General features: G+C 42.3%; 2 protein-coding genes across 3 annotated transcripts in view; one reads left to right on the top strand and one right to left on the bottom strand.

Moving 5' to 3' along the window:
- Positions 1-2,956, top strand: part of LOC5575386 (probable citrate synthase 2, mitochondrial) — a 40,702-nt gene extending 37,746 nt beyond the window's left edge. For both annotated transcript variants that reach the window (XM_001655689.2, XM_001655688.2), the window contains exons 5-6: positions 678-1,369; positions 1,437-2,956. In XM_001655689.2, coding sequence (XP_001655739.1) covers positions 678-1,369; positions 1,437-1,814 — 1,070 coding nt within the window. In that variant the 3' untranslated portion in view covers positions 1,815-2,956. The remainder of the gene's footprint in view (positions 1-677; positions 1,370-1,436) is intronic.
- A 5,881-nt stretch (positions 2,957-8,837) lies between these two features.
- Positions 8,838-26,157, bottom strand: LOC5576703 (putative leucine-rich repeat-containing protein DDB_G0290503). Its single transcript, XM_021851547.1, has 5 exons — positions 25,987-26,157; positions 25,585-25,916; positions 10,945-11,105; positions 9,352-10,730; positions 8,838-9,291 (listed from the first exon to the last, which is right to left on the bottom strand). Exons 1-5 carry the CDS (start codon positions 26,002-26,004, stop codon positions 9,181-9,183), a joined length of 2,001 nt encoding a protein of 666 aa, XP_021707239.1. The 5' UTR covers positions 26,005-26,157; the 3' UTR covers positions 8,838-9,180.
- Between the last annotated feature and the right edge of the window lie 932 nt (positions 26,158-27,089).

Here is a 27,089-nt window from a genome sequence, read left to right as displayed (position 1 = left end):
AGCATTGAGTCCATACGTGTCAAACTATTTAGTCTAGTGGTTCCTTACAGCCCTAGAAAAATGATTATAAAGCTGTATCAAATATTTGGCATGGATTGATACAGTGCCAAACAAATGTTTGTCATCGCATAGATTTGGTTGGTGTTGAAACCTATGTTTGTCTGTTGATTTATGCCAACCGAAATATTTGCACAATTAGCAAAGCTTATAATGTTAGCTTAAGGCTCATTTGCAGAGAATGCCTTATGTATTGAGCAGCACCGTAGTCACCGTAATGCCATAGATCGGAGAAATTCTCACATTTTTTTTTAATATTTGGCATCAAACTCCTTTCATAGAATGCATGAAACGAAAATTTTAATGTATCATCATTTGAATAAATTCTTCGATATTTTAACTTTTCTTAATTATTTAATTTTGTTACTATTCGGTAACTATTCGGCCTATTCGGCCGAATAACAGATTTTATTATTCGGCAGACCGAATATTCGGCAAAATCAAAATAATCGAGATATTCGGCATAAATATTCGGCCGGCCGAATATTCGGTACATCTCTACCTTTTTGGCGTTTCTTTCGTCAGTGGCGTTGTATCAAAGGTTTCCTGAACTTAAGTCGAAGACACTCAATCAACAGCGCTCTAACACATGGCTTCTCCTTTTTTTTTTCCTCAAACAGGTGGCGCTGAACCATTGCCCGAGGGTCTGTTCTGGTTGTTGATCACTGGTGATGTTCCGACCAAGGCTCAGGTCGATGCCCTGTCCCGCGAATGGGCCAACCGTGCTGCCCTGCCATCGCACGTCGTCACGATGCTGAACAACATGCCAACGACGTTGCACCCAATGTCGCAGCTGAGCTGCGCGGTCACTGCCCTGAACCACGAGAGCAAGTACGCCAAGGCTTACTCGGAGGGTGTGCACAAGAGCAAGTACTGGGAATACGTGTACGAGGACAGCATGGATCTGATTGCCAAACTGCCAGTCGTTGCTGCCACCATCTATCGCAACACGTACCGCGATGGCAAGGGAATCGGTGCCATCGATCCCAAGAAGGATTGGTCCGCCAACTTCACCAAGATGTTGGGCTACGAAGACGAACAGTTCACCGAGCTGATGCGTCTCTACCTGACCATTCACAGTGACCACGAAGGTGGCAACGTGTCCGCTCACACCGTACATCTGGTTGGCTCTGCTCTGAGCGACCCATACCTGTCGTTCGCTGCCGGTATGAACGGATTGGCTGGTCCACTCCACGGTCTCGCCAACCAGGAAGTATTAGTGTGGCTGCAGAAGCTGCGCAAGGAGCTCGGTGATAACGCCAGCGAAGATAAGGTCAAGGACTTTATCTGGAAGACACTCAAATCCGGACAGGTACGACCGACAACTTCACCACCTCTTACAGAAGTTCAAAACTGATTCATATTTTTTTGCTTTTTAGGTTGTTCCTGGCTACGGTCACGCCGTTCTGCGAAAGACCGATCCTCGTTACACTTGCCAGCGCGAGTTCGCCCTGAAGCATCTGCCAAACGATCCCCTGTTCCAGCTGGTGTCCAACATCTACAAAGTCGTGCCCCCAATCCTGACCGAACTCGGCAAGGTCAAGAACCCATGGCCAAATGTAGATGCCCACTCCGGTGTCCTGCTGCAGTACTACGGACTGAAGGAGATGAACTACTACACCGTGCTGTTCGGCGTGTCCCGTGCCCTTGGTGTGTTGGCTTCGCTCGTCTGGGATCGCGCCCTGGGACTGCCCATCGAACGCCCGAAATCCATGTCCACCGATGGACTGATGAAGGCCGTTGGCGCCGCCAAGTAAATCCGCCATCGTCATCATCATCCAATCGACCGAAAACAAACCAATCCCGTTTACTTCGAAGAACAACCAAGTACGACATGAATCAGCGAACCGCTCAAGAAGATGAATGCAAAACACGCAGAAAGACAGTGCTTGACATCTCGTTCAAGAGAGTGTCGCGTGCGCAGCTGGCAGAGAAAGTGAACCATAAAAATACCAAACCTTCAAGTTATGTTCCCTCACAATTTTTACTTGCGCCATCGTCCTTAATTTCGGTTATCCCTTAACATTTGATGCATCGGAAAAATCGAAACCCAAACTTTCACGCATATACATTTGTAATAATTGTATGATTTTAATTAAGATGTTAAGAGCATTAGTAACTTAATTAGTGTTAGGAATACAAGCGAAAAAGCGCAAAGCTTTGCTCATTTTCGGGCATCCACCGTAAGTCAGGGCTCTTCTCCTCGTCTGTTTTCAACACTGTAAAAATGAATCAACACCAGAAAATCAGAGCAGGAGCCTTACTTACACGGACGGCAAAAGAAAATAAATCATTTTATTTATTGTCTATTTAAAAAATCGACTAATTTAAATGATGATAAGTGAAACGAAAGCTTTCAAACTACAACGGCAAGGAAGAGAGTAAAATACAATAAAGAAGAAGACCAAACCCAGACGAAACCCCCTCGTTGTTATTGCGTATGTTGTAAATCAATCATCTCGGAATCCAAATCATACAAAGCATACTTAAATGTAGTTAAAAGAAGTGCTACCTCATATTCATCTTGTTCTCGATTTAAGATCGTAACACTTGTAGAATGTCTGAAAATGCTCTATAGCATTGATTCCCTCGCAAAACAAGGTCTGCCATATGTTCCCGTGAACCCTTTATGATTTCCGCCTTTCTCGCCAAATGCTGTTTTTACTCAACTTTGAATGTTTGTGCAATCTTCTTCGAATAACTTTAAGAAGCATTCACGCCAACATTTACTGCACATGGTTCGTTCGTTTTGTTCTTCGGCTCGTATCCACGTAACACGTGATTGCGATTTATTATAACTGAGAAGCTTTTCAGCTGAGGCCCCAACAAATTAACACAAAATATCCATCAGGGCACTATGAATCAAACCCTAGACGAAAAACCAATGATAATAAACTAGTAAGTAGTACAAGCGATATAGCAAAAAGTCAAAGCTCTATATCTTTAATGCAACAAATGAACCGTACTCTATTATCGTACTTAATTGCGGTAAGAGAAACTCTTAGAGTGATGTAAACCAAAATAGACGATCCTCACATGAACACATTGCTGTATTACAATATTTAGAAGCCTAGGAAGGATTTGGCGCCGGAACACATTTGATATTGCATTAGTTCGAAGATATTCTTTCCTTCCTTGCACACCAATAGATACGTCAAGGAAAAACGTGATTGATTTGCCCTAAAACATTAGTCGATTTCTCGGTTCTTTGTGCAAGCAATATAGCAGCTCTACCGATAGCATAATGTCAAATTATGTGTTGAAATGTTTTTTTTCGACTACGCAAAACATTGAAAAATGTGAGAATTAATTTATTGAAATAAATCAAATGGTGAAATTGAATGGATAAGTTCTTCAATCATTCTTGTGAAATAGAAGAAAGAAAGTTCCCGCACGGTTTTCACGGTACAGTCAACTTTCGTTCGTTGCACTAAACCTGTAGCCCACTTAGTGAAAGACTTTCACTAATCGGGCTGAGTTTCAAGCTGTCAAATAACATAGAACAAAAGAAAATCAGAGCTACCAATATTAATAAATTTGGTCTTATGTCAGAAAATGACGTTTGCCTTCGTTTTAGGTGGGCTATAGCCCAACTAACGGGAGCCCAATTAAAACGTAGCCCACCTAAAGATACTGCAACAACGAAGTTCGACTGTAGTGGCTATTTATAGCATCCTTTATAAGTTCCTAGGGTTATCAGAGAATGTGTGCGGATGTCGAGTGCTGGAATGCAGTAACTACGGCTGTCACTCTTCTTCTTCTTCTTTCTGGCGTTACGTCCCAACTGGGACAAAGCCTGCTTCTCAGATTATTTTTCTTATGAGCACTTCCACAGTTATTAACTGAGAGCTTTCTTTGCCGATTGACCATTTTTGCATGTGTATATCGTGTGGCAGGTACGAAGATACTCTATGCCCTGGGAATCGAGAAAATTTCCTTTACGAAAAGATCCTCGACCAGCGGGATTCGAACCCACGACCCTCAGCATGGTCATGCTGAATAGCTGCGCGTATACCGCTACGGCTATCTGGGCCCCGGCTGTCACTCACAATATGCTAAAATTGCAGCGCCTATGGCGTGCCGACCGAGAGTGGGCTGCAGAGGCTGATCCCCTATAACATTGTATGAGTTGGCTAGGTGAAGTAGTTTGCCTAGGCTACTCCAGCTGCATGTGCTAAGTTCTGGGAGATAAGGGTTTGAGGCCAAGGGAAATGTCTGTGCACTCTGTGGACCACTTGAGCAATTCAGCGAGAATTACTCACGTACTAGTGGGCTGATTCTAGTGGGTCGTCGGTGGTGCGGCATCCCCACACTCCCTCAGTTACCCACTCAAGGTCTGCTTGCAGATTTCCCCCTTGTTAAAATTATCAGGGTCAAAACCTTTTTTTCACAAGGGTGGAGGGCCGCTGTCAAATGGAAGTAAAATTGAAAAGTCGCCAACCTAAGTCCAGAACTAGTTTTAAGGCTTAACGCAGAAAAGTAAAAATGCGACTTATGTATACATTTGTTGATTTTACTGCATTATAAAGGGCCATACTGTAAACCAAAATCATTGAGTATTGTTCTCAAGAGGAGTCTTGAGGAATACATTTTGTTTGGATATCGATAGATATTTTTATTGTAAAACTAGTGGTCCCGGCAAACTTCGTCTTGCCATCAAGTAGGCTGTTGAAAAACGTCATGAAACGTCCAATACAAAATGATAGTTTCGTTCACTCTCTTTTTTCCGACTTTCCCGTTGAATATCCTGGAATGAGTTTCCACACGAACACGTCGGAGCACTTCAGGAACAAAACTATGTAAGAATTTTCAAATTCTCATAGCCCGTTCTCGAGCCAATTCGTGACATACAAACATCATTCCATTTTTATTTATATAGAATATAGAAGATAGATATATAGATGATAGCCACACTACACATCCCTGGGCTTGGGATTATATTTTCCAGGGAGCGATGAATTTTGATAATTGATCGCTGTTGCTAGTAGTTTTGATTATATGTTGGGTGAATTTCAAAGCAATGGCAACATTTTTATTACAAAATTTAGATTTTATCTTCTGACCTAAAGATTCTGGTTAAACTACTATACTATGCAGTTGGGCTGCACTAGGCTATCTCTCATCAAAATACTTTCTCTTCGGGAAAATATAATTTCAAGCTGGCGAGAAGATTAAGAACTGAGGGTGGGTTAGGAGCACAATCAGACCCTTGAATGTGCAATGTGGGGTAGTAATTGGGAATGCCATTGACGGTTTGTAATCTTCTACGAGGTTTTCGAAACCCAACAGGGCGCGTGCACCGGGTTGCGGATAGGAGCAATGGGAGATCAATAGCATCTACTTAAAACATTAGAGCAAAAAACATTACCTAATCAGCCGTTCCATGATTAGGTAATGTTTAGCGATCTTCTATGGTGTTCTAGTACTACAAAGTTCTTCACTCACTGGGAATTCTGGCCTTGGTTATATAAATGGTGATAAAAACATAAACAATGTAGCTTCAATGTACCTAGAAATAAATGAAATAAAATCAATTTTCTATACTTGACAAGGTTTTGAAGACAATCAATGGGTTATTCAACTATTTATTAGAAAAGCCACATCAGCTAAGGCTATACATATACAAATATTGGTCATAGGGTCATGGCGAGCATTCGGTATGTATGTCTATGACTGATTCTTATCTAATGGGGGCACTAGAAGACCACGCGGACAATTTCGTCTTACGATCCGAAAGCTCAGCAATGCTGCAAAGTCATTTTATAAGCTATTCATTACTACTGTTTAATTGTTTATAATTCTAACGAAACTACATAATTAATTCATTACTAATCACTGTTCCTATATTCTCTTTTTCTCTCCTTCTTATCTGTTGCATGGTTATGAGCATCACTAATATAATGCATGAGCATGCACAATAAGAATAATTTCAGGATTGTAAGCAGTAAATGGATACCTGGATAGAATAGCTTCGAAAAGGGTGCTCAAAATAGAATATTTCTGGTCAGGGAAGTATCATCATCAAGGGTTAGTATATTTTTTCCATTATTAACTCATAGATCACACAAACAAATGAACTAATAATATCAAATATTTTTATATAAATCAGCATCGTCAATCAGTGCAAAAACAGATAAAGTTTGTAAAGTTATCACCATCGATTGAATTGCGTTCTTTATAGTAATGTTCAATCAGTATCAAATGTGCTTATTCTGCGCGGCGTGTGAGGTGACACGAGTCGAACGAGGTGACAATTGTCGACTCGCTCCCATTTGATTAACATTAGTCGTCTCACGTCACTCGCGGTGAGAACGATTCGTCTCGAGTCACACGCCGCGCAGAATAAGCACCAAAATCTCCTAAAGCGTCGCATCGTGCCATCAGCAGCCCTTAGCATCACTCTCATATTGTTGTTTTGTTGTTTATAAAATTTCTAGAAAGCGATCAGCTTATTCTTTCTTACTTGTACAATGGCCGGTCTATTTGGTATTTTATTAAGTCAAATCAAACTTCAACTCAAATTAAATTGCTTTCAGCACATTTACATTTTGCAGCATTAATCGCATTACTGTGTCAAGTCTTCTCCAATTCCCTATACCCTACCCCAACCCTTTTTATCCTTTCTGATGGTGTTCAAGCGGTCCGCATAGACTATTACGGCCATTACCTATCCCTTCCCCCGACTTTGGACTGACTTGCGCTCTCATTGCCCCACCAAACGCTGCAAAATGAAAATGAAAATGATAGCCACACTACACTTTTTTTTTTTAATTCCAATGCATAAGAAAACCAGATCGTCAACGTCTACGCAGCTGTTGCTCCTCGCAATCCAGTGGAAATGAAACGTTGATGTTGCACATAGTTGTGATTCCCCCAACGCTCCTCCTCAACATCAATGTCACCGTATTCTCGCAATAATAAAATATTTCTTCCGATGCGTCATCGTGCTGACCACCAGAAATCGGATGAATTACATCGTCACCAGCGTTTGCAGGCTCCTTCTTTGCAGTAGTGGTTCCTTGGTTTTGAAATCTAAATACTTCCGTTTTTGAATCACCTCTGAGTCATCAACGCCGACCATCATGACACTCTCTTCCAAAACGTTCAAAGTATACAATCCTCCAATATTATCAGCTATCGAAATAGTTTCACCACCGAACACTAGCTGATATTGATTATCGTCGAATTCAGCTTTTATTTTCTTCGTCGCTAGTTTCGAAGCGGATACCAAGTTCTCCTTCAGCGCAGGGACATACAAAACGTCCGTCAACGTAACCGACACTTTTTGATTTCGACCGACTACAGTGCCCAATTTCACCGGTGCGTATTTTTCTCCCACTTGCGGTCGAAATAAACGGGCAAACACTAGTGTCTAACTTCAAAAACTTTTTACGATTGTTAGCCATGTGCGACGTCGCGCCGGAGTCAACCACCCACGTGTTTGCGTCACGCGCACCGCTGCTAATCATAAAGGTGAACGAATGGTTTTCAATTTCGCGTAGTGTTAACACCATCTTGCTTCTTTTCTTCCTTCTTACCGTAAAATGGGGCGAATAGAAACACTTCCCGACATGTTTGAATGTGTACAACTTAAACCGTGCGGATAAAAACCAATTTTAAAAGCCTTAAATATGGGTCGCGTCGTCTTTTGCTAAGACCCCAATTGCTGTTAAAAAATAAAAATTATATCGTACAAAGATTTATGAAAATGTTGAATGTTTCTATTCACCCCGCAATGGGGCGAATAGAAACACTGTTCAGTAAATATCAATACTTTTTTTCATTTTAATGGAAAAATAAACACATTTTTAAGTGCATCTAGAAGAAATATCAACATGTTTTTACTTAGTGAAGAAAAAATAAAATAAAATTAAGTTCAATTTTCGATCATTTTTGAAATCAGCAAAAATGGCGAATGTTTCAAGCTATCAAAAATGATTGAGATTTTAATATTTTCTTCTCAATTTTGTCTAGCGGTACTCTGTTGCTATTAAACTAATGGGAAAAAAAAGTATTTCAGTAGGTTTTTAAAGGTTATCATTACATGATATTCACATTTTTAACTGAAGGTCGCTTTGTTTCTATTCGCCCCACTTTTTCTATTCGCCCCGTTTTACGGTACCTATTTTTTCAAGAACGCTTTGGAGTTTCGCTTCATGTAACCTTCTTGTCCACATAAGTTGCAAACTATATCCTTCCGATGCGTGGTTCCGCTGGTCCGCAACACCTGCTCGTTCAAACTACTCCTCCGTTTCCCTTGCTTATCCGCTTTACCTTGAATAGATCGAGAGTCAGCTCTGCCCATACTCGTATAACAGTCCCATATTCTATGGGAATTCCTATATAAATAGGACTGTTATTATTGGCAGAGCTCCTCCTCGCTCCGGGCCTCCAAAGCAGTAGGGTGATAAAAGTAATTTGGACAGACCGTTACGCGTATATAATTTGGCCAATTACGGCAAAATCAAATGGAGGTGGCCAAATTATATACGCGTAACGCTCTGTCCAAAATACATAAAACACCCTAGTCAGCGGATTGAACAAATCCGGCATGCCACGCAAAATTAACGCCACCTTGAGGTACTCTCTAATTTCGAAGCCAGAGTTCTCGAGCCGAACGAACTTTTCGATGTCAGCCAGATTTCAGTCCCTTGGATAGCAATTGCACTGGTTTTGTGTTCTGTAACTCGATACCTCCCTGACTCGATGGTTCCCACTTTTTTTTATTCATCCCGTTTTACGATACTATGAAGAATGTGTTCAAAAAGCTGTTTGAATAATTTGCTTTACAAATGGTTTATTGTAACAATGGCTCTTTACCGAGACTTCTATGCATCACAAGTTGTTATATGCTAATGCTTAAGTCTAAATAATTCGATTTATTGTTACTTCAAACAAATGTGCTAATGTCAAAATTCAATTTTTTCAATTATAATTACCTTCGTAATGGTTAACACAAAAAATATACATTTAATGTATACATTTTAATCACAATACTCTCTCTCTCTCTCTCTCTCTCTCTCTCTCTCTCTCTCTCTCTCTCTCGTCATGTTGCAATTTCATTGATTATCGCTTATAAACAATTCAGAATGTCCAAAAACGTTCTTCACCAGCAATAGAGGATTACTTTTTATCCGATTGCCTGCGGAAGAACGGTTTCACAAGTGGGACTGGCGAGTCGCTCATACTCAAATTGGCAGTCTCCAACGGCTCTTCGTCCAAATTTATGGTACTCTGAAAAAGAAAAAAAAACTCTTACATTGAAACCTTTGTAAAAACTCTTGAGCAACTTACAGCCAAGCTAATCAACTCGTCATCGATGTTCTGCTTCGCAGATCGGGCGAAGAAGGATCTCGATTCGGACTTTTTCTTTGCCTGAACGGGTGACCTGCGGTTGAAGAACCGGTTCGTGTCACGTTTTCTATCCACATTGCCCTGGAAGCTGGCGTAGTTCGAAACGCTGGATTGGACACTCATCACATCGCTGTCAACCATGCGCATTCTCTTGGACATTGGCGCGTCCATTCTGTCGGGAAGATTGGACTGTCGAATCGGCGTGGAAGTGATTTGAGCGGTGGATTGATTGTTGAAGTTTTCGACGTTTGTCCGAATGTCTTCCTGTAATTTTGCTTTCAGTTGCTCTTCTAGAGATTGAATCATGGATTTTTGTTCGACGAATCGACTGCGCAGTTGCTCGAGTTCGTTTTCGGACTTTTCCGCTGCAGCTAGCTTTTCCTGCAAGGCTATTTGTTCCTTGTCTTTCTCCGAAATTGTCGATTCCATCACGCTGATTTTCGCAACTTGGTTCCTCATATCAATTTCAAGTTGTTCGTTTTTCGTTTTAAACTCAGCGGCTTCCTTTTGAGCTTCCTTGAGTTGATTTTCAAGATCGCTTACTTTCTTGTCGGTATCCACTTGAAGATTATTAAGCCTATTATTGATATCTTCGATTTTCTCCATTTCTTCGTTGACCCGTTGTTGTTCTCCGTTTAACTTACCATTGAGCAAGCTGATTTCATTGTTCCGGTCTTCCAGCAAAGTTTTCAAACCGCCAATTTCCGATTCAAATTGTTTTGCACGATCTTTCTCTTCTTCTAGTTGCTTAACGCAAGACTCGAGATCCGCACGCAGTTTCTCGATTGTTATTTGTAATGTCGTATTCTGTTTCTCAATTTCATCGGTTCGGACATTTGCTTCTGTTAACTTGGCATTGACTTTTTTCATTTCCTCTTCATATGTGCTCTTCCACGCTTGTTCTAGCTCGGCTAGTTTTGCATCTTTTAGTTGTTCCTGTTCCAACAGTCGAGAGTTTGCAGTTTGTTCCATCTGTGCCAGTTTTGCTTCGTTAGCTTGCTCCAGTTCGACGAACCGATTTTCCATCGCAATAACTTCTGTAGCAAGTTGAGTTTTCTCCGTTAGAAACATTTCAACGTTTTCGGTAAGTTTTGCCTTTGTTTGCATTTCCAACTCAATACGATTACGAGCTTCCTGCAGTTCGTCGGTTAGCTTAGCCATCTCATTCAGACGCTCCGAAAGAGTAGAAGCTAACGTTTGACGAGCTTCTTCCACTTCGGTCAATTGCTGTTTCATCTCATTGTTGGTTACATACACTGCATCCAACTGATCTTGCAACTGACGCGACCGATTGATTTCATGCTGTACGCGTTCGTTGACTGAAAAAAAGACCAGTGAAATTTCAAATAGCATTCAAATAGTCTTATGACTCAACGATATTAAACACATAATATAGGCCATTTGGCATAACGAGGACTTCAGCATGACTTCGACTGTTTAAATAAGCTGTACTCATGTTATGCCAAGTGGACTTGACTGTATGCCAACTGACCGTATGTCGAACAACTTTACGCTATTTGAGGTATTACCCACCCGTCTCTTCTGCTTTGGATTTATGTTCAGCAAACTGGCCGGTCAAATGACGGATTTCCTTAATTAGCTGAACCCGTTTCATGTCCAAATCGCCAATGAAATCCGATGTCATGTTGATACGAGCAAGAACTTTCTCATCTTGTTTGCGCTGTTCTGTTAAACTGCAATTAATCTTATTAGTATAAACATGTAAAAATGAAACCTTTATTGGGTACTATGACTATTGATTAGACACCTTTTTTACTAAAAGGTGCATACCAATTCAGGGGAACGTAAAGATCCATACTACGCCTTAAGAGTAGTAGATGTCCGCAAAATTTGCGCAAATGGGCACTTGAGGAATTTTTATCACAATTATTATTTACTTGAGAAATTACTAGAGAGATCTGCAGGCGTAATCCGTTGATGAAATTCTAGAGAAATTCGAAATGACGGAACCAGTTAAAGAATTACTGGAGAAGTTATAGAGCTTTTCTTCAAGAAATCGTGCGAATCTTTGGAGTCTCAAACAAACTACACTGAAAAGGGGGGGAATATGATCATTTTGAAGATAAAAGAGACTTTACGGTCCTTTCATTTAAAATAGAGTCTATACACACTCTTGAAAGAGACTTGCTACCAGTCCTGCATTTGAGGCTAGCTCGAATGTAATCTTTCCTCTGTTAAATCTCAACTGTTAAATACTTAACATTTCTCAACACAAAAAGATCCTCGACCAGCGAGATTCAAACCAATGACACTTTTTCTCATGGTCTAGCTGAATAGCTGCGCGTTCATCGCTACCAGGGCTAGAAGTGGTTGAGTGTCTTGAAAATAGGAAGTTTAGAGACCTCATACTTGTAAAATGGTTCAAAAATTGACCAAACATAAATAAAACAGAGACCATAAAGGAACCAACCAAGGAGACAACAATAATCGAAACAGGTATCAGGAGATAAAAAGTATTCATAAGATTTTTAATCAGAGAAACCAGTCAGACATTTCTCTATGGATATTACTATTTTGTTTGGAAAGTATTCTTCTTGACATTACGACCATTACGACAAGTATTATTACTTATATTACTGTATGATTTTTTCGAGATTTTTTTCCAGGAATTTTCTTGAAAACTGGGCAAATGGTATTGGTCAAAACTAGGTATTACTCCGAAGATTTTTTCACGAATTTATTATTATTTTACTAAGGTTCTTAAAATGTCCCTCCCGTGCGCGATCTCGAGGGTAATTCAAAAAATTACTCCAGAATCTCGAGGGTTATTCACAAAATTACTCCAGAATTTCCAACATGATTTTTTCAGGATTTCCTCAAAAGATTCTTTCACAAACTTCTCAAGAAAATCCTGAGCCTTGCACGAGTTTATTAAGCGATTTTTCTATCGCTACAATTCGTCAAAGATTTTCGTTTGAGTCATCTTTTTGAATCAAAGCAGTAATTTCTCCAGCGATGCCTCCACTGATTTCCTACAAAATTAACGTTCAGAATTTAAGTAAAATTCAGAAGGTGAGTTTAAGTCAAATCCTCTAGTAATCTCTGACTTGAGGTGAAGATGATTCGAAGTCAATCCTCACACTTTTGTATGAGTGCTACGAAAATTTTGTAAGGCTTGTCACGCTTGACTCGACCACGGACACAGATTTTTTTTGTATGGGACACAGATTTTCTAACCTGGTGGATACAGGTTTCTTATCAAATCATCTGGCAGCTCTGAGAATAGACTTTGATGTCAAATATTGAAAAAGTGAGAATTTCTCTGTTCTATGGCGTTACCATTTTCTGCGAATCAAATTGTATCTCATCTTGCAGGAGCTGTAACGTACCGCTTGGCTAGTTAGAAGCGTTTGCAAATTTGTTTTCAAGGTATACTGCCCATACTCGCAATACAGTCCCATTAGGAAATTCAGCATGTCGAGAAGATACAGCCAGTGGGAATCGTTATCCGAGTATTTCACTTGCCAAACACACACTCGCATCTTTCAAATTCAAATGGCCTTTGAAGTTATCAAACTATATAATGGTGAAAGTGATAGTTTTGAAGATGTTCAAGGATTTGATTTTACAGTTCCTGCATCACGAAAATGTTGGATTTGAACCATACTATAGGTAAAAACTGAGTAAGAACTGATTACCCTGATGACGGCAAAACTGTTGGCGATTCTCTATATGTGTATGATCTTGCTATGCCCGAAATCATTTGATTTCCTTTGCATTAGATGTCGCAATTTACGATTTGCAAATACTTAGGTTAACTTTGACTATGGAAACCTTATCGACAATGCCAGTGGCGATGAGCGCTGGTTTCAAAACCCTCAATCTTCATACTGTTGAAATATGAGCCTGTTGGAGAATTCGTTGGCAATTAACCAGAGAACATTATTAGTGATAGCCACATTGATAGTAACATTGATTCAGGGTAAGTTGTTTTGCTAATTTTTGTTTAGAAGCTTGCAAGAAAAAACTGCATGATGTGGTTCTACCACTTATTGCAATAGATGGGAAAACTTTCATGTCGAGCAAGAATAAGAATTTCACGTAAATAAACATGGTTTTAAACACTGCAATTTGTATTATTATCTTTTTAATGAAATAAAAATCACAGTGACAGACAACATAAACTATAATAGGAACAGGTTCCCTTCAATTTCCCCGCAATTATTGAATGGGACTGTTATGCGGGTACTTTCAATATGGAACGCACATAGTTTGGTATTCTTTCCGCATTTTGTCCGTACAAAGACACAAATTTGAGTATGATTTAATAAAGTACACTAAAATAAACATCATTTGTGAAGCTAACTCAAAAGTAGTGAAAATTCATATGGGACTCTTATGCGAGTATGGGCAGTATAGATGCATCGAAGCAAATCCGGCCTTTTTAAGAGCACAAATCTAGAGAATCAGACAACCGTATGTGCTGAAAATTTTACTTTCTGGTCAATCGCTTCAGAAATACAGAAATCCTCAGAACTTATGATTTCTGCAAACGGTTTCAAAAGCTCAAGAAGACGATCATTCATTTCTTTTTAAACTTCGTTTAATTCTTCAGCTTTCTTTACTTAAAAAAAACTGCACATACGGGTGTTATTCGGCCGAATATTTAGGTTTTATTTGACCAAATATTAAGTAATTTTTCGGCCGAATAATCGTTTGGCCGAATAATAATATTTCAACTATTCGGTATTCGGCCAAAGGCCGAATCGTGCTATTCGGTACATCTCTACTCAATTCACTTTAAAAAGGTTTCAGTTATTTGTCATAAATGGACAATTCTGTATTTAGAACCATGCCGGAGATATTCCGGGTTGTACTGGGGTCACGAGGGTGCCAAATTCGGGAAATGTGTTTATTTTATTTTATTTTTTTCTGATACAACACTGAAGTTTTAATGTAAAACGTGAGATAATGGTCGGTTGTCATTATATCAACATAATTTGAATAAGCAGATCGTTCCGGAAAATCGTAGCCGGTTCCGCCAGGGCCTCTTTGGGGACATTTTCGTTTTATGTCCAAAACATACCGTGCGACATCTCAATCTTCCTGAATTCGGGAGAACGTGTCAATAAAAGAAGAAATACCCCGGTAGAAACAGATGTGGCCACTCCAGATCTTCTGGCACAGGTTCCACGAGGGTCTCTTTGGGGACATTTCCTTTTTATGTCCAAAACATACCGTGTGACGTCTCAATCTTCTTGAATTGAATGAACATGTCATTAAAGGAAGAATAAACTAAATATCCATAGATATGGCCACTCCACAGCACCTGACGCGCAACCTGTGTCAGGGGCTCTGGAGTGGCCAATTCTATGAATATTTAGTTTATTCTTCCTTTATTGACATGTTCTTTTGAATTCAAGAAGGTTGAGCCGTCGCACGGTATGTTTTGGACATAAAACGGAAATGTCCCCAAAGAGGCCCCCGTGGAACCGGCTACCATGTTCCGGAACGGTTCACTTATTCGAATTATGTTGAAATAATGACAATCGACCATTATCTTATATTTAACTTAAACTTTTCAGTGTTGTAACTGCAATAAATAAAATAATAATCACATTTGCCAAATTTGTCACCCTCGTGACCCCAGTACAATCCGGAATATCTCCGGCATGGTTCCGAATTCAGCATTCTCCATTTATGACAAATAACAGAAACCTTTTTAAAGTAAACTGACGTGGTTTCAAAAAAATCGAATGGGAATGGCCGAAACGGCAGTTATTTGGAAATGCCTTGTCGGAGGCCGGTAACGTAAAGGTTAAAAGTGATCGTTCACGTCACGTAGTTGGCACAAACTGAATTCAAAAATTTTCACTCGACAAGGAGATTCGATCGATTTAAAAAGTCATAGCCTAATTCTTTTTCACCCCCTCTCAATCGTCTGCTTCTAGTTTCTCTAGTTTCTTCCTCAGGGCTCAGGGCTTTAATAAAAATATCCGCTATCTAATCCAAAGTTGGAATAGGTTCCACTGTAAGGTCTCCAATATGGTCTCGCACAAGTGGTGTTTTATGGTTGGCCCGTTTGCTTTCGAGATTTTTGGCCTTCCCAATGCATCCTCTGTTGTTCTCGAAAATCGGAACGGGTTTTACTGTCTTCAATCCGAGGTCGCTCAAGAGTCCTGTCAGCCAAATAGCTTCAGCTTCGGTAAGTATTGGTACGGCATTGGCGAACAACTGAATTTAAGGGTTTATTCACAAATTTCATAACGCTGAAGGGGGTGGGTGGGTGTCCTCACGATGTTACGGTTCATACAAAATTTGGAGAATATTCATATAAAAAGCGTTACGAAGGAGTGGGTGGGTGTCAAAAATTGCCATTTTCAGCGTAATGAAATAAATGAATGAGCCCTAATAGCCACTAACAGATTTACAAGCGGCTTAGCTCACTCGTTCGACTTCAGTGCCAGCGTCAAATCGGCAAACCATTCCTGACGCCGTCAGGAACCTCTATAAAAATTCCCTCGCACAAATCGCCATGAAGAAATGCCATCCATCCATCTGGTGGAAGCAACAGCGCCGTTGGACGCCGACAGCGAGGACCGTACGGATAGTGATGAGCTTGGCCACAGGAGACGTCTCCTGGCAGTCAATACCAGGCTTTTTTTTTCCTTGTCTGTAGAGCCTTTTACCCACTGCGTCCAATAATTAGGAATATTGTGGTATGACCCATATTTAATTTTGTGCTCATCAAATATCCTCTCACAATTGAGATGTGGTGGACAATGGTTGATGGAGCACGTTATCCCAACTAGGCTCAACTCGTTTTATAAAGTTTATTACCCTGTTTGGATTGCATTGCCAAACTTCGGAGGGCTCTAATAACCCTTTTCCAAATATTGACAACCTTTGATTGAACAATGCTCCACAACTGCAAAGCAAGTGTTCAGCGGTTTCGTTTTCGTTCAAACAAAATCGACATTCTGAGAATTGGATTTTTCCAATCTTGTAAAGGTAATACCTGCTCGGGCAGTGACCAGTCATCAGACCGGTTATTACCCTGGTATTCTTTTTATTAAGATTTAATATGGCCCGGGTTTTTGACAGACTGGGTCTAATAAATCTGTTCGGATAGGCGAAGGGTCTTCTAGCAGCAGTTTATGTGTGCAGCTCAAAGCTAAAAATATAATTTTATTATAATTGCTGTTGAAAAAGTCATGTAACATCATGTACATTTAGTCTTGCCTATACCACTGCGTTTCTCTTCGGGAAGTTGGGGCTGAAAGTGCTTGTTGCCGCCGCCTGAGAGTACCGGTAACTAATTATAACTATAATTCAACGAATCAAGGTTCTAACATACCTAGTAGCATGAATTTTATGCGCACGGTGGTACTCTTAACGAGACGCTGAATGAACTCTACATATTAGAATGGCATAATTAGAAATGAGATATAGCCTGTTAGCATATGTGAGCCTTATCTTTACCTGTTACACAGAAAAGCTGAGAATCCAATTCACATAAGCTCCACTCTTTGTACTAAACAAATTTAAATGGATCAAATTCACTTAATTAGATTAACTGATTAGAAAAATAGTTATTTGTATCTAACTTAAGGTTTTTCACGCTAGCACATCGTGGCTTTTAACAACAGCTATTGTACTATGGCAATTCATTGTTGGCTTCGCAGTCTTCTGTGCGACGAGTAGGATTCTGCACCCCGCGCTGACGAGTGCCATCCGTGTTGCCAGAACATCCCCCGCCCCGTGAATCGAGGGGAGGGTCTACCGTAGATTCACCCAGCTCCATTACTGCCAACTTAATTACCGGCCGCTTCAACTTACCGGATGCCGTACGTACGATCGCTTGCCGCACTCTACCGTCCTTACCGGGAATGACTTCATCTATGATGCCCTTAATCCACGACCTCCTTTTGCCTTCCGTAATGTAAACTACGTCTCCGACCTTCAACGACCTCGCTTCATCCAGCCACTTCGTTCTTCGGTTGATGGCTGGAAAGTATTCCTTAGACCATCGCTCCCAAGCGATGTTCGCTAAATGTTGAGAGCGCATAAAACTGCTTCGAAGAGTCTGGCCCAGATCTACCGGTGGTTCCAACGGTTCATGAGCACCAGATGAATGCCCCAGAATAAAATGATTGGGCGTTAACGCTTCTGGATTTTCTGGTTCTTGCGGCATGTAGGTAAGTGGTCGAGAATTGATCATTCCCTCCACTTCTATCAACGTAGTCCACAGAATTTCGTCGGTAAGTTTCCTCCCATCGTCCAACGTAGCCATGGCCTCTTTAACGCTACGCACCATGCGCTCCCACACTCCGCCCATGTGTGGTGCGGATGGGGGGTTGAAAGACCATTTCGTCCGAGCGTCGGTAAATGTGCCGGCACACTCCAAATCGATTCGCTGTATCTGCTTCTGGAGCTCTCGATTGGCACCAACAAAATTAGTCCCGTTGTCGGAGAAGATTTGAACTGGAGATCCGCGCCTGCGTATGAACCTCCGGATCGACATGATGCACGATTCACTAGACAAATCGTACGAGACTTCTAAGTGCACAGCTCGAATAACCATGCACGTAAATACTGCGACGTATCTTTTCTCTTTGCGCCGACCAACAGTTACCTCCAGTGGGCCCATGTAATCTATGCCGACGTAGCTGAAAGGGCGAACATACGGGGTCAGACGTTGCTCAGGTAGCGGAGCCATTCGAGGAGGAAGAGGCTTGCATTTGTTCACTTTACAAGATTGACAGTCACGAAAAACATTGTCAACAGCCGCCCGAAGACGTGAAATCTGAAACCGTTGACGAACTTCGTTTACGACGGTTTCTTTATTTGCATGACCATATTGACGATGGTAGTGATCTAGAAGACGTCGTGTGATTTCGCTATCTTTTGGAAGGATGATAGGATATTTTGCGTCGAAATTAGCATGTACAGCATCGGCGGTTCTTCCTTCCATCCGAATGATTCCAAATTCGTCGGCAAAGGGTGAAAATGCGTACAGTGGGCTAGTCCTCTCGATAGCTATCCACTTCTCAATAGGCTGATCCCGATTCTTCAGCAGTATTCGAACTTCATCAGGGTAGTGTTCTCCCTGCACCATTCTCCAGAGAAACCTTTCAGCTTGTAGAAACTCTTCCTGCTTCAATGGCACAGCGCACGCTGTCACTGGCCCCTTCGATAATTTGGCTAAGTTTTGCGTTGCAAGAATCGTTTCTATTGGTCGTCCAGCTAGGCGTAATCGGCAGTTACTGATAAAGCGATAAATGCACGCCACAGTGCGCAACAGTACACTCCACTTCGAAAATCTGCCGATGTCTATCAGTTGACTGGGCAGCGAAATGTGAGTGAGCAGGTAAGTCGATCGCAATTCCTCAGTAGGATTCACCTTGGTTCGTTGCTGTGGCCACAGGTCCTCAGAAAGGTACAAAAACGCTGGACCACGGAACCACCTCCCGTTCGAATCCGGCTCCGTATCACGTACCCACTTCGTTAAACAGTCAGCTACGTTGTGTTTAGACGGTACCCATCGCCAGCATTCCGATTGCGTCAGAGAGAGAATTTCCCCGATACGATGGGCTACAAATTGTTTGTAACGCCTGTGGTCTGAATGGATCCAAGCGAGAACAGTCGAAGAATCTGTCCATAGGTACACCTTGCGAGGTTGAAGAGAGTGATTCGACAAAACGGTGTTTAACATTCTTGCTCCAAGTACGGCCGCTTCCAATTCCAACCGAGGTATCGATAGATGCTTTAGAGGAGCGACCTTACTTTTTGCCATAATCAGCGAACATTGCAAGCGTCCAGTATTATCAGCACTGCGGAAATACACTGCACACCCGTACCCACTCTCGCTAGCATCGGTGAAAACGTGGCATTGCAACGTTTGATAGCAAGGAGGGTATGCTTCGCCGAAATAGCATCGTGGAATGTTGAGCTCGCTTATGCTAGGCAGCAACTCCACCCAGCGCGTCCATTTTTCGTATTCCTCATCTCTCATTTTTTCATCCCATTGCACACCGCTTCTCCACAGATCCTGGATTAAAGTGCGCCCGTGGATAAGATACGGTGCTAGAAGCCCTAAAGGGTCAAACAGGCTCATGATGATTTTGAGAGCAATTCGCTTTGTCGGGCGCTGTTTTCCAGACACGTAGGGGATCAGCTGTTCTCCAAGTTCTGTTGAAAACGTCAGTGTGTCTGATTCCGGATGCCACAACATTCCCAAGACTCGTTCCCATTTTTCCTCCGGGCTTGTCTGCAGGAAACGAGGTTCCATGGACGAGTTTTCCCCAAGTTTTTCCAACACTTCCTCACTGTTGCTCACCCAATTCCTCATTTCAAACCCTCCACGGGCGTGGATGGTTCTAACTTGCGTTGCCAACTCTGACGCTTCTTCTGGAGTGTCGGCGCTATCGTAATAGTCATCCATATAAGTTTTATCTTTTATCGCCGCCGCAGCCAGTGGAAATTCGTCGGCCCACTTATCGGCGTTTTCTCGTAGTACATGCTGCGCGACGCATGGCGAGCATGTGGCACCGAACATTGCTACGTCTGCAATAAAGACTTCCGGAGGGTGCCGTGAGTCAAAGCGAAACAGGAAGCATTGGAAGAATTTGTCCTCAGTTCTCATCCGAAGCTGCAAAAACATTTCGCGGATATCCCCTCCGAATCCTACGCGCTTCTCACGAAATTTGCAGATCACTGACGGAAGCGACACAAGCAAGTCAGGACCTTTTAGAAGTTGAGAATTTAAGGAGATTCCATTTACTTGTGCCTTTCCGTCCCACACGAGCCTCTTTTTCTGCTTCTTCGGATGCGTAACCAGGCCCAACGGGAGGTACCAGACTTGCCTTCTGTTGATCTCTCTCAGCTCTTCTTCTGTTGCCTTGTGAACGTAGCCTTTCCGTATGTAGTCGACGATTTGCTGGTTCACGCTTTCTCGAAGACTTGAATCCTTCGCTAATTGAGCTTCAAAACTTTTCATCCGCTTCATCGCCATAGGGAGGCTATCAGGTAGATCAATTTCGTCAGCTTTCCAAAGCAGAGCGGTTTCATATCTCCCTTCGACAAACTTAGTGGTGCTCGCTAAAATTTCGCGGGCGCGTTTCTCTTCGACCGACTCAGGCGAGGGCACCGTTGCGATCACACTGTCCTCCAGGATGAACTGCTGCCGAACTAGATCGTTCAGTTCTCTGTCTGCATCACAGTTACACTCGTGCACATTTACAAATCCGCTTTTAGGTGGTGCATTCCCATCCGGACCATACACGGACCACCCTAGGAGCGATTTTACTGCGATCGGTTCTCCTGGTCTGCCAATGCAACAATCCAACGGCGCGAACAAACTAAGATTTTCTAATCCTAGAAGAATCCTGGGCACGGCCTCGGTGTATGACGAAACAGAGAGGTTTCGAAGGTGCGGAAATCTCTCGGATAGTTCGTTGATGGTCAAGCTCTGACTCGGGAGATTTAGTTCTCCAACAGTGTGCGCGTTTTTCAATATGTATCGCTGGGGCTGTCCTTTTCCAGAAATTTCGAAATCGACACGTTTCGAACTGTTCTCGTTTCTCTTCACGCTCGACGTCCATCTCAACTCCAACGGTTCTGAAACGCCAGTTGCTCCAAGCTGCCGTGCTAGACTTGATTCGATGAGCGTCAAAGATGAACCTTCGTCTAGAAAGGCGAAAGTTTCGCATTTTCGGTTCCCATTAAACAACGTTACCGGGATGATCCTGAACAGAACCGATCTCTGTGGCCGCTCATGAGTGTTGCATTCCGAGGCACGAAATTGACGCTGACGCTGTTCTTGCGCTGGACCGTGCCCTGAACGGTGAAGCAGTGGGTGATGGCGATCGCGACAGTTTCCGACGTTGCATCGGATCCTCGAACGGCATCTCCATTGACCATGGTCGAATAAACAGACTTCGCACAAGTTGCATCGATCGACGGCTTTAAGACGACCTTCTAGACCCAATTGCTGAAATCGTTCACAGTTTCGTACACGATGGTCGGTTTTACCGCATATCGGACAAGGTCGCCGTTCTTCTCCTCGGTTCTGTACTTCAGCTGCATCTTCGTGGGAATAGACGTGTCCCTTCTCTTTCGGCTTGTCCTTATCGGCTTTCACAACAGCGGTCTTCGGCTGGATTGGAGAAGTAACTTCGCTGGCATCATACACTAGCTCTCCCATAAACGCTCCAAAGTGTTTGAGGGTGGGTTCGGAATACGCTCGCTTGAATCTCGCCCACTCGAGTTTTATTGAAGCTGGTAGTTTCTCCACTAACTCGCCAAGTAACGTAGGGTTTGACAGATGGCCGCTCAAATTGGCGGCTTCTAGGTGATCACACAACTGTTGAACCGTTAAACCGAAGTTTATTAACGATTCCAAACGTTCCGGTTTGGGAGTCTCTATTCGGTGAACTTTAGCCAGTAGATTCTTCACTAAAAGCTCTGGTCTACCATACAATCGCCGCAACGTTTCCATGATCGCATTCACGCTCTGGGGAAACATCAATTTCGTAACGACGGCATCTCGCGCTGGACCTCGCAAGCACTCCCTCAAGCGGATAATATTTTCCACGTCCGTAAAACCGCACGCATTATTCGCTGTCTCGAAGCTATGGACGAATATCGGCCACTCCTCAGGGTCGCCCGAAAAGACGGGAAGCTTTTTCGGCCAGATTTGCCTGGCCAATATCTGGTCGCTATTTGGCCCCGCCCCGTGCGAACGTGGATTCAAACCGACTGCCGCACGATCCTCACATGAAGATTGCGACAAACCAGCGTTAATGGTAGCCGGATGACGCGCACTTCGAAAGTGGTTTCCGACTGGTTCATTCTGGACATTATCGCCGAGGATTTGATAGTTAGGAGCCACTTCGGGGGTTTGGCGCGGCTCTAAGTCGCATTGATCGACTTTCAAATCGACACTACGTTGAAAACGATCCGATGCTGCCAAATCCGCTACTAAATTAGGCCACCCCGAATACTGTGTGACGCTGTTGTCTTCTCTCTTGCTCAGGTCATGCTGACTTTTCAGCCAAGCACTAGTTCTATCCTTTCGACTTAGTACGCTGGACTTACTGCTGCTTCCGTCGTCCGCTATTCGTTCCTCCAGCTCAAATTTGTCTCGCAGGTATTTCTCCTGCATCGCTAACTCCTTGGCCTTGATCGCATGCTCCTGCTCCTTTAACTGCCTCTCCTTCTCTAGACGAATTCGTTCTTCTTCCAATCGCGCTCGCTCTTCCTTCAACTTCTGCTCCTCCAATCGTCGCTCGTCTTCCAATCGCTGCAATGCTAATTGCGCTCGAGCTCTGGCGGTCGAAGTGCTGGATTTGGAAGATCGCATCTCCCCATGGGCCGATTTGTCCACCGCAGGAATCTCAGGGTGTTTCTTCGGAGTAGTATTGTCACCCTCCGCAAGAATGGGAACAACCAAGGTCTTGGATTTGTCGGAGTTCTTCGACTTCTCCGAGGTCTTTCTCTGGCTGGCATCGCTCGACTTCTGTATCTCACTCGGTGCAACGAGGACAGTCAAGCTCGCCGGCTGTTTTTTACTTGTTTTCTTCTTTGCTCCGGTGGTCCCCGGAATCGGTTCGGGTGGGCACTTACTGCATCTCCACGATCGGTGTTGGACTCCCGGCGACACTTTGGCACAAGCATAGTGGTACCAAACACCACATCCGTCGCATGCCACCATACCTACGTCAGCGGAGTTCGGCGCATCGCAGGCCCCGCATTCATGGGCAGCTCGCATCCTGGTGTTAAATCTTTGAGATTGTTCGGATAGGCGAAGGGTCTTCTAGCAGCAGTTTATGTGTGCAGCTCAAAGCTAAAAATATAATTTTATTATAATTGCTGTTGAAAAAGTCATGTAACATCATGTACATTTAGTCTTGCCTATACCACTGCGTTTCTCTTCGGGAAGTTGGGGCTGAAAGTGCTTGTTGCCGCCGCCTGAGAGTACCGGTAACTAATTATAACTATAATTCAACGAATCAAGGTTCTAACATACCTAGTAGCATGAATTTTATGCGCTCGGTGGTACTCTTAACGAGACGCTGAATGAACTCTACATATTAGAATGGCATAATTAGAAATGAGATATAGCCTGTTAGCATATGTGAGCCTTATCTTTACCTGTTACACAGAAAAGCTGAGAATCCAATTCACATAAGCTCCACTCTTTGTACTAAACAAATTTAAATGGATCAAATTCACTTAATTAGATTAACTGATTAGAAAAATAGTTATTTGTATCTAACTTAAGGTTTTTCACGCTAGCACATCGTGGCTTTTAACAACAGCTATTGTACTATGGCAATTCATTGTTGGCTTCGCAGTCTTCTGTGCGACGAGTAGGATTCTGCACCCCGCGCTGACGAGTGCCATCCGTGTTGCCAGAACAAAATCTTTTCGCTTGCTTTGCTGTATCCGTGGCATTCAAATTAGTTTCTACCATGGACATTTCCCAAGTTCTTAGTTTCATCCTAAGAGTACTCTCAGGAACTCCACAAAATGGTTCAGGGCCGACGAAGCTCGAAGCTGCACCCTGTCTTGCTAGATTGTCGGCGATTTCATTCCCTTCAATACCACAATGGCCGGGAACCCAGTACAACGTTACTTCGTTCCTACTGGCCAATTGCTTCAAAGAGAGAATACATTCCCACACTAACTTCGATTGACATGTAAATGCCTTTAGCGCATTTAATGCTGCTTGACTGTCCGAGAAAATACAGATCTTAGCAAACCTGTAATTCCTTTTGAGACAAACATTTGTGCATTCTAAAATGAAAATGCAGTGGGCCCAATACAAGCGCCAGAATTCTCCAGCTTCACTGAAGACATTGAATGATTTTATGAGTGAGATAGTGGAAATGGCATGCGAAGTTACGTCGACAGGCTCAAGGGCTCGATTCAGTCGAGCGCGCAACGAAGAAACATCTTTGAATGATACACCGAGAAGAGACTTCCCGGACTGTGGACTGGTTAACATATTATTTTATTCTTTATTTACAGGATATAAAATAAAATTGCTTGAATTTCAGCCTGAAATACAGTGGGGCTGCATCCCATAGCTATAGACTTACTAATACCGGGACCAAAAACTCCAGCCCCGGTATTTTCGCCCATCTTGGACCCATCGGTGTAAAATACAACAGACCCTGGACGTAAACTTGGCCCACCAGATTCCCACGTATTGCGGTTTGGTTTAACCACATCATAGTTGGTCTTCGTTATCATCCAGTCTTCTACTGTGTTTATTAGACAGTTTCACAAAAAACAAAATGTCTGGGATTCAACCAGTCACCCCCTAGTCCTAGTTGCAATACTAAAACAAACTACCAGTCAAATTTTCATCCAATTTGGAGAAGATTAGGAGGTGCCTCAAGTCGAATTTGTGTTTTTTGGCTATTTTTTACATTCAAAAAATTCTAACGAGAATTTGGAAAAACGAAAATCAAAATAAATACCACTAGTTGAACGTATTATTAGTACTTTACAACTTCTGAGAACACTGTATGCCGATTAGAGATGGTTTTGACCTCATAAAATTGATTTCTGTTCATCAAAGTACCTGTAAAACATACATTTCTCTACAGTTTTTGTTCTACAAGATTCTTAACCTCATGCCTAATCATAAAAGTTAAACCGTAGTATCATTCCTTTGTTATTTCTGAACATTATTGTAGTACATCATTTTTGTATCCGAATTACAGATAAATTGTAAAAAATCGTCGGAAATACGACATTCCTCATTCCCCTGCATTTAGAGCTGCTGCCAAATGGCGCAATTGCTGACATGCTACAAAATTGAACATAGTAGCTTTGCTTTTTCAATGATGGATGATGATTGAAGAAAACAGCTATCAAATGTCATCAACGCAGTCGTGTTTCAAACAACATTCGCATTTGATGCCAAGCAATTACATATGTGATATGGCCTCGAGGTTAAGCTTCTCGACTACAAAGCACAATGCATGTGCTCGGAAGTCTAGATATTTTCCTATCCGAAAAGATCCTCGATCAGACGGGTATGTAACTATCCGTCTCTTTAAATTGACAGCCCCCTCCCTTCGTAACGCTTTTTGTATGGAAAATTTTTAATTTTTGTATGAGTCGTAACGCTTGAGCCTACTCCCCCTTACAGAAGACCCTAATGCCTTAAAAAATGGGATACATTTTAGAGCCACTCACGCTTCCTTCAGCACCACCAGCATCTTGGTGGTAAGCGCCAGGTCCAGCTGGAGTTTCATTTTTTCGCCACCCAAGACGTCCATCGCGTACTGGTAAACTTCCAGCTGCCGGTGGAGGCGAAGCTGCTCGGTCCGGCTTTTGATCACCTCGATCAGCACTTCGATCTTTTCCCGCTTTGCCAAATCGCGCACGTCATTGACGATATCCTGGCACATTTCGCTGTCGTCCGAATCGTACTCATCGTCGCCGGAGGAACACTGGTCCGAGCAAAAATCATCCATCGTGTCGCTTTCATCTTCGTCCGGCTCCTGCGAAGAGTGGTGCTGTTCGTGCTGGTGGGGAAAATGGCAGGGTAATACATAAAATACAAAGCCCTGAATAGTTTTATTCATTGGAGCCTACCTGCGGTGATTGACTCATCGTGTTAGATTACAATTATTTGGGAGCGATATTTAACAAATTATTTCACAAAATCACAAATTTTACGCCACAGAACGAAGAAAAACGTGTATCCACAACCGAACTAATTTTTGGCTTGCTTCGATCAAGTAGTGACATGTTTATGATTTTTTTTCTTCGAATTCGAAGTACTTTGCCATAGATTTAGCAGTGGGCAACCAGAATACTGATCCATAAAAGCATAACTGTCTCATTGGATTTTCAAATCAACGGTTGAACTCCTTTTTTACACGCAAACAAATTTTGTAGTAAATATAATCTACTGAATCCATGGTAGAATTAAGAACTGCACCAACGATTTTCAACCGACTACAAAAATCTGTTAAGTTTACTATAATCTGGCAAAAATCTGAGACGAGACTCGCGAAGACGGTCTTCTTTTTCTGTTATTGCTGAGTTTTTTTTCTTATTCCACTCTGTGTGTTTTCATCAACCATGCGCAAGCCGTTCAAACTTTCACATGAACACATCAGCAAAAACTTATTGCGTTTGCTTCACACCGATGCATAAATAGCCTTTTGAGGCTGTGAACCGTTTCACCAGTTCGTTTAACTATTAGTTAAAATTTGACATTTTAATAGTTATTTTCTCCTCAAATGGTTAAATTGAACATCGCAGTCGACCCATTTGAGCTTTGACAGTCGAGTAGTTATTTCAGAACAAAGTTGACAGATGGTTAGTTATTCTCAAATTCACGGGAGCAAAAAATAACTTTCGAACTGTCAAGTTTAACCATGCTCCAGAGCAGGGTTATTTCTAACCGGAGAGGAAATAACTATCGAGCTGTCAAATTTTAACTAAAAGTTAAACGAACTGGTGAAACGGTTCACAGCCTGAGTGAAATTTCATGCCAGCAAACGTAGCATCAGGCATTAGAAATAACAACTGACTAAGGATTTTAATACCAGTTTATTTTGAATACAATACTTTCCACTTTTTCAGCCATGAAAACGACGGGCTACATTTGACGTTTCGTGACAGCGGAATCTGGGCTGCATATGACGTTGATATTTTTCCTCTTCGCGAGTCTCTCTCCTCAGGTAAAA

The sequence above is a fragment of the Aedes aegypti genome, chromosome 3 (genome assembly GCF_002204515.2).
Source record: "Aedes aegypti strain LVP_AGWG chromosome 3, AaegL5.0 Primary Assembly, whole genome shotgun sequence".
In the NCBI taxonomy this organism is placed as follows: Eukaryota; Metazoa; Arthropoda; class Insecta; order Diptera; family Culicidae; genus Aedes; species Aedes aegypti.
This window is presented reverse-complemented; position numbering and strand designations above follow the sequence as displayed.

Excerpts from the sequence above, each read along its gene's own strand:
- LOC5576703 (XM_021851547.1), bottom strand. Across the intron at positions 11,106-25,584 it reads CTGGTGGTGCTGAAGGAAGC|TTTAACAGAACAGCGCAAAC; the intron begins GTGAGTGGCTCT and ends GATTAATTGCAG. Across the intron at positions 10,731-10,944 it reads ATCCAAAGCAGAAGAGACGG|TCAACGAACGCGTACAGCAT; the intron begins GTGGGTAATACC and ends TCTTTTTTTCAG.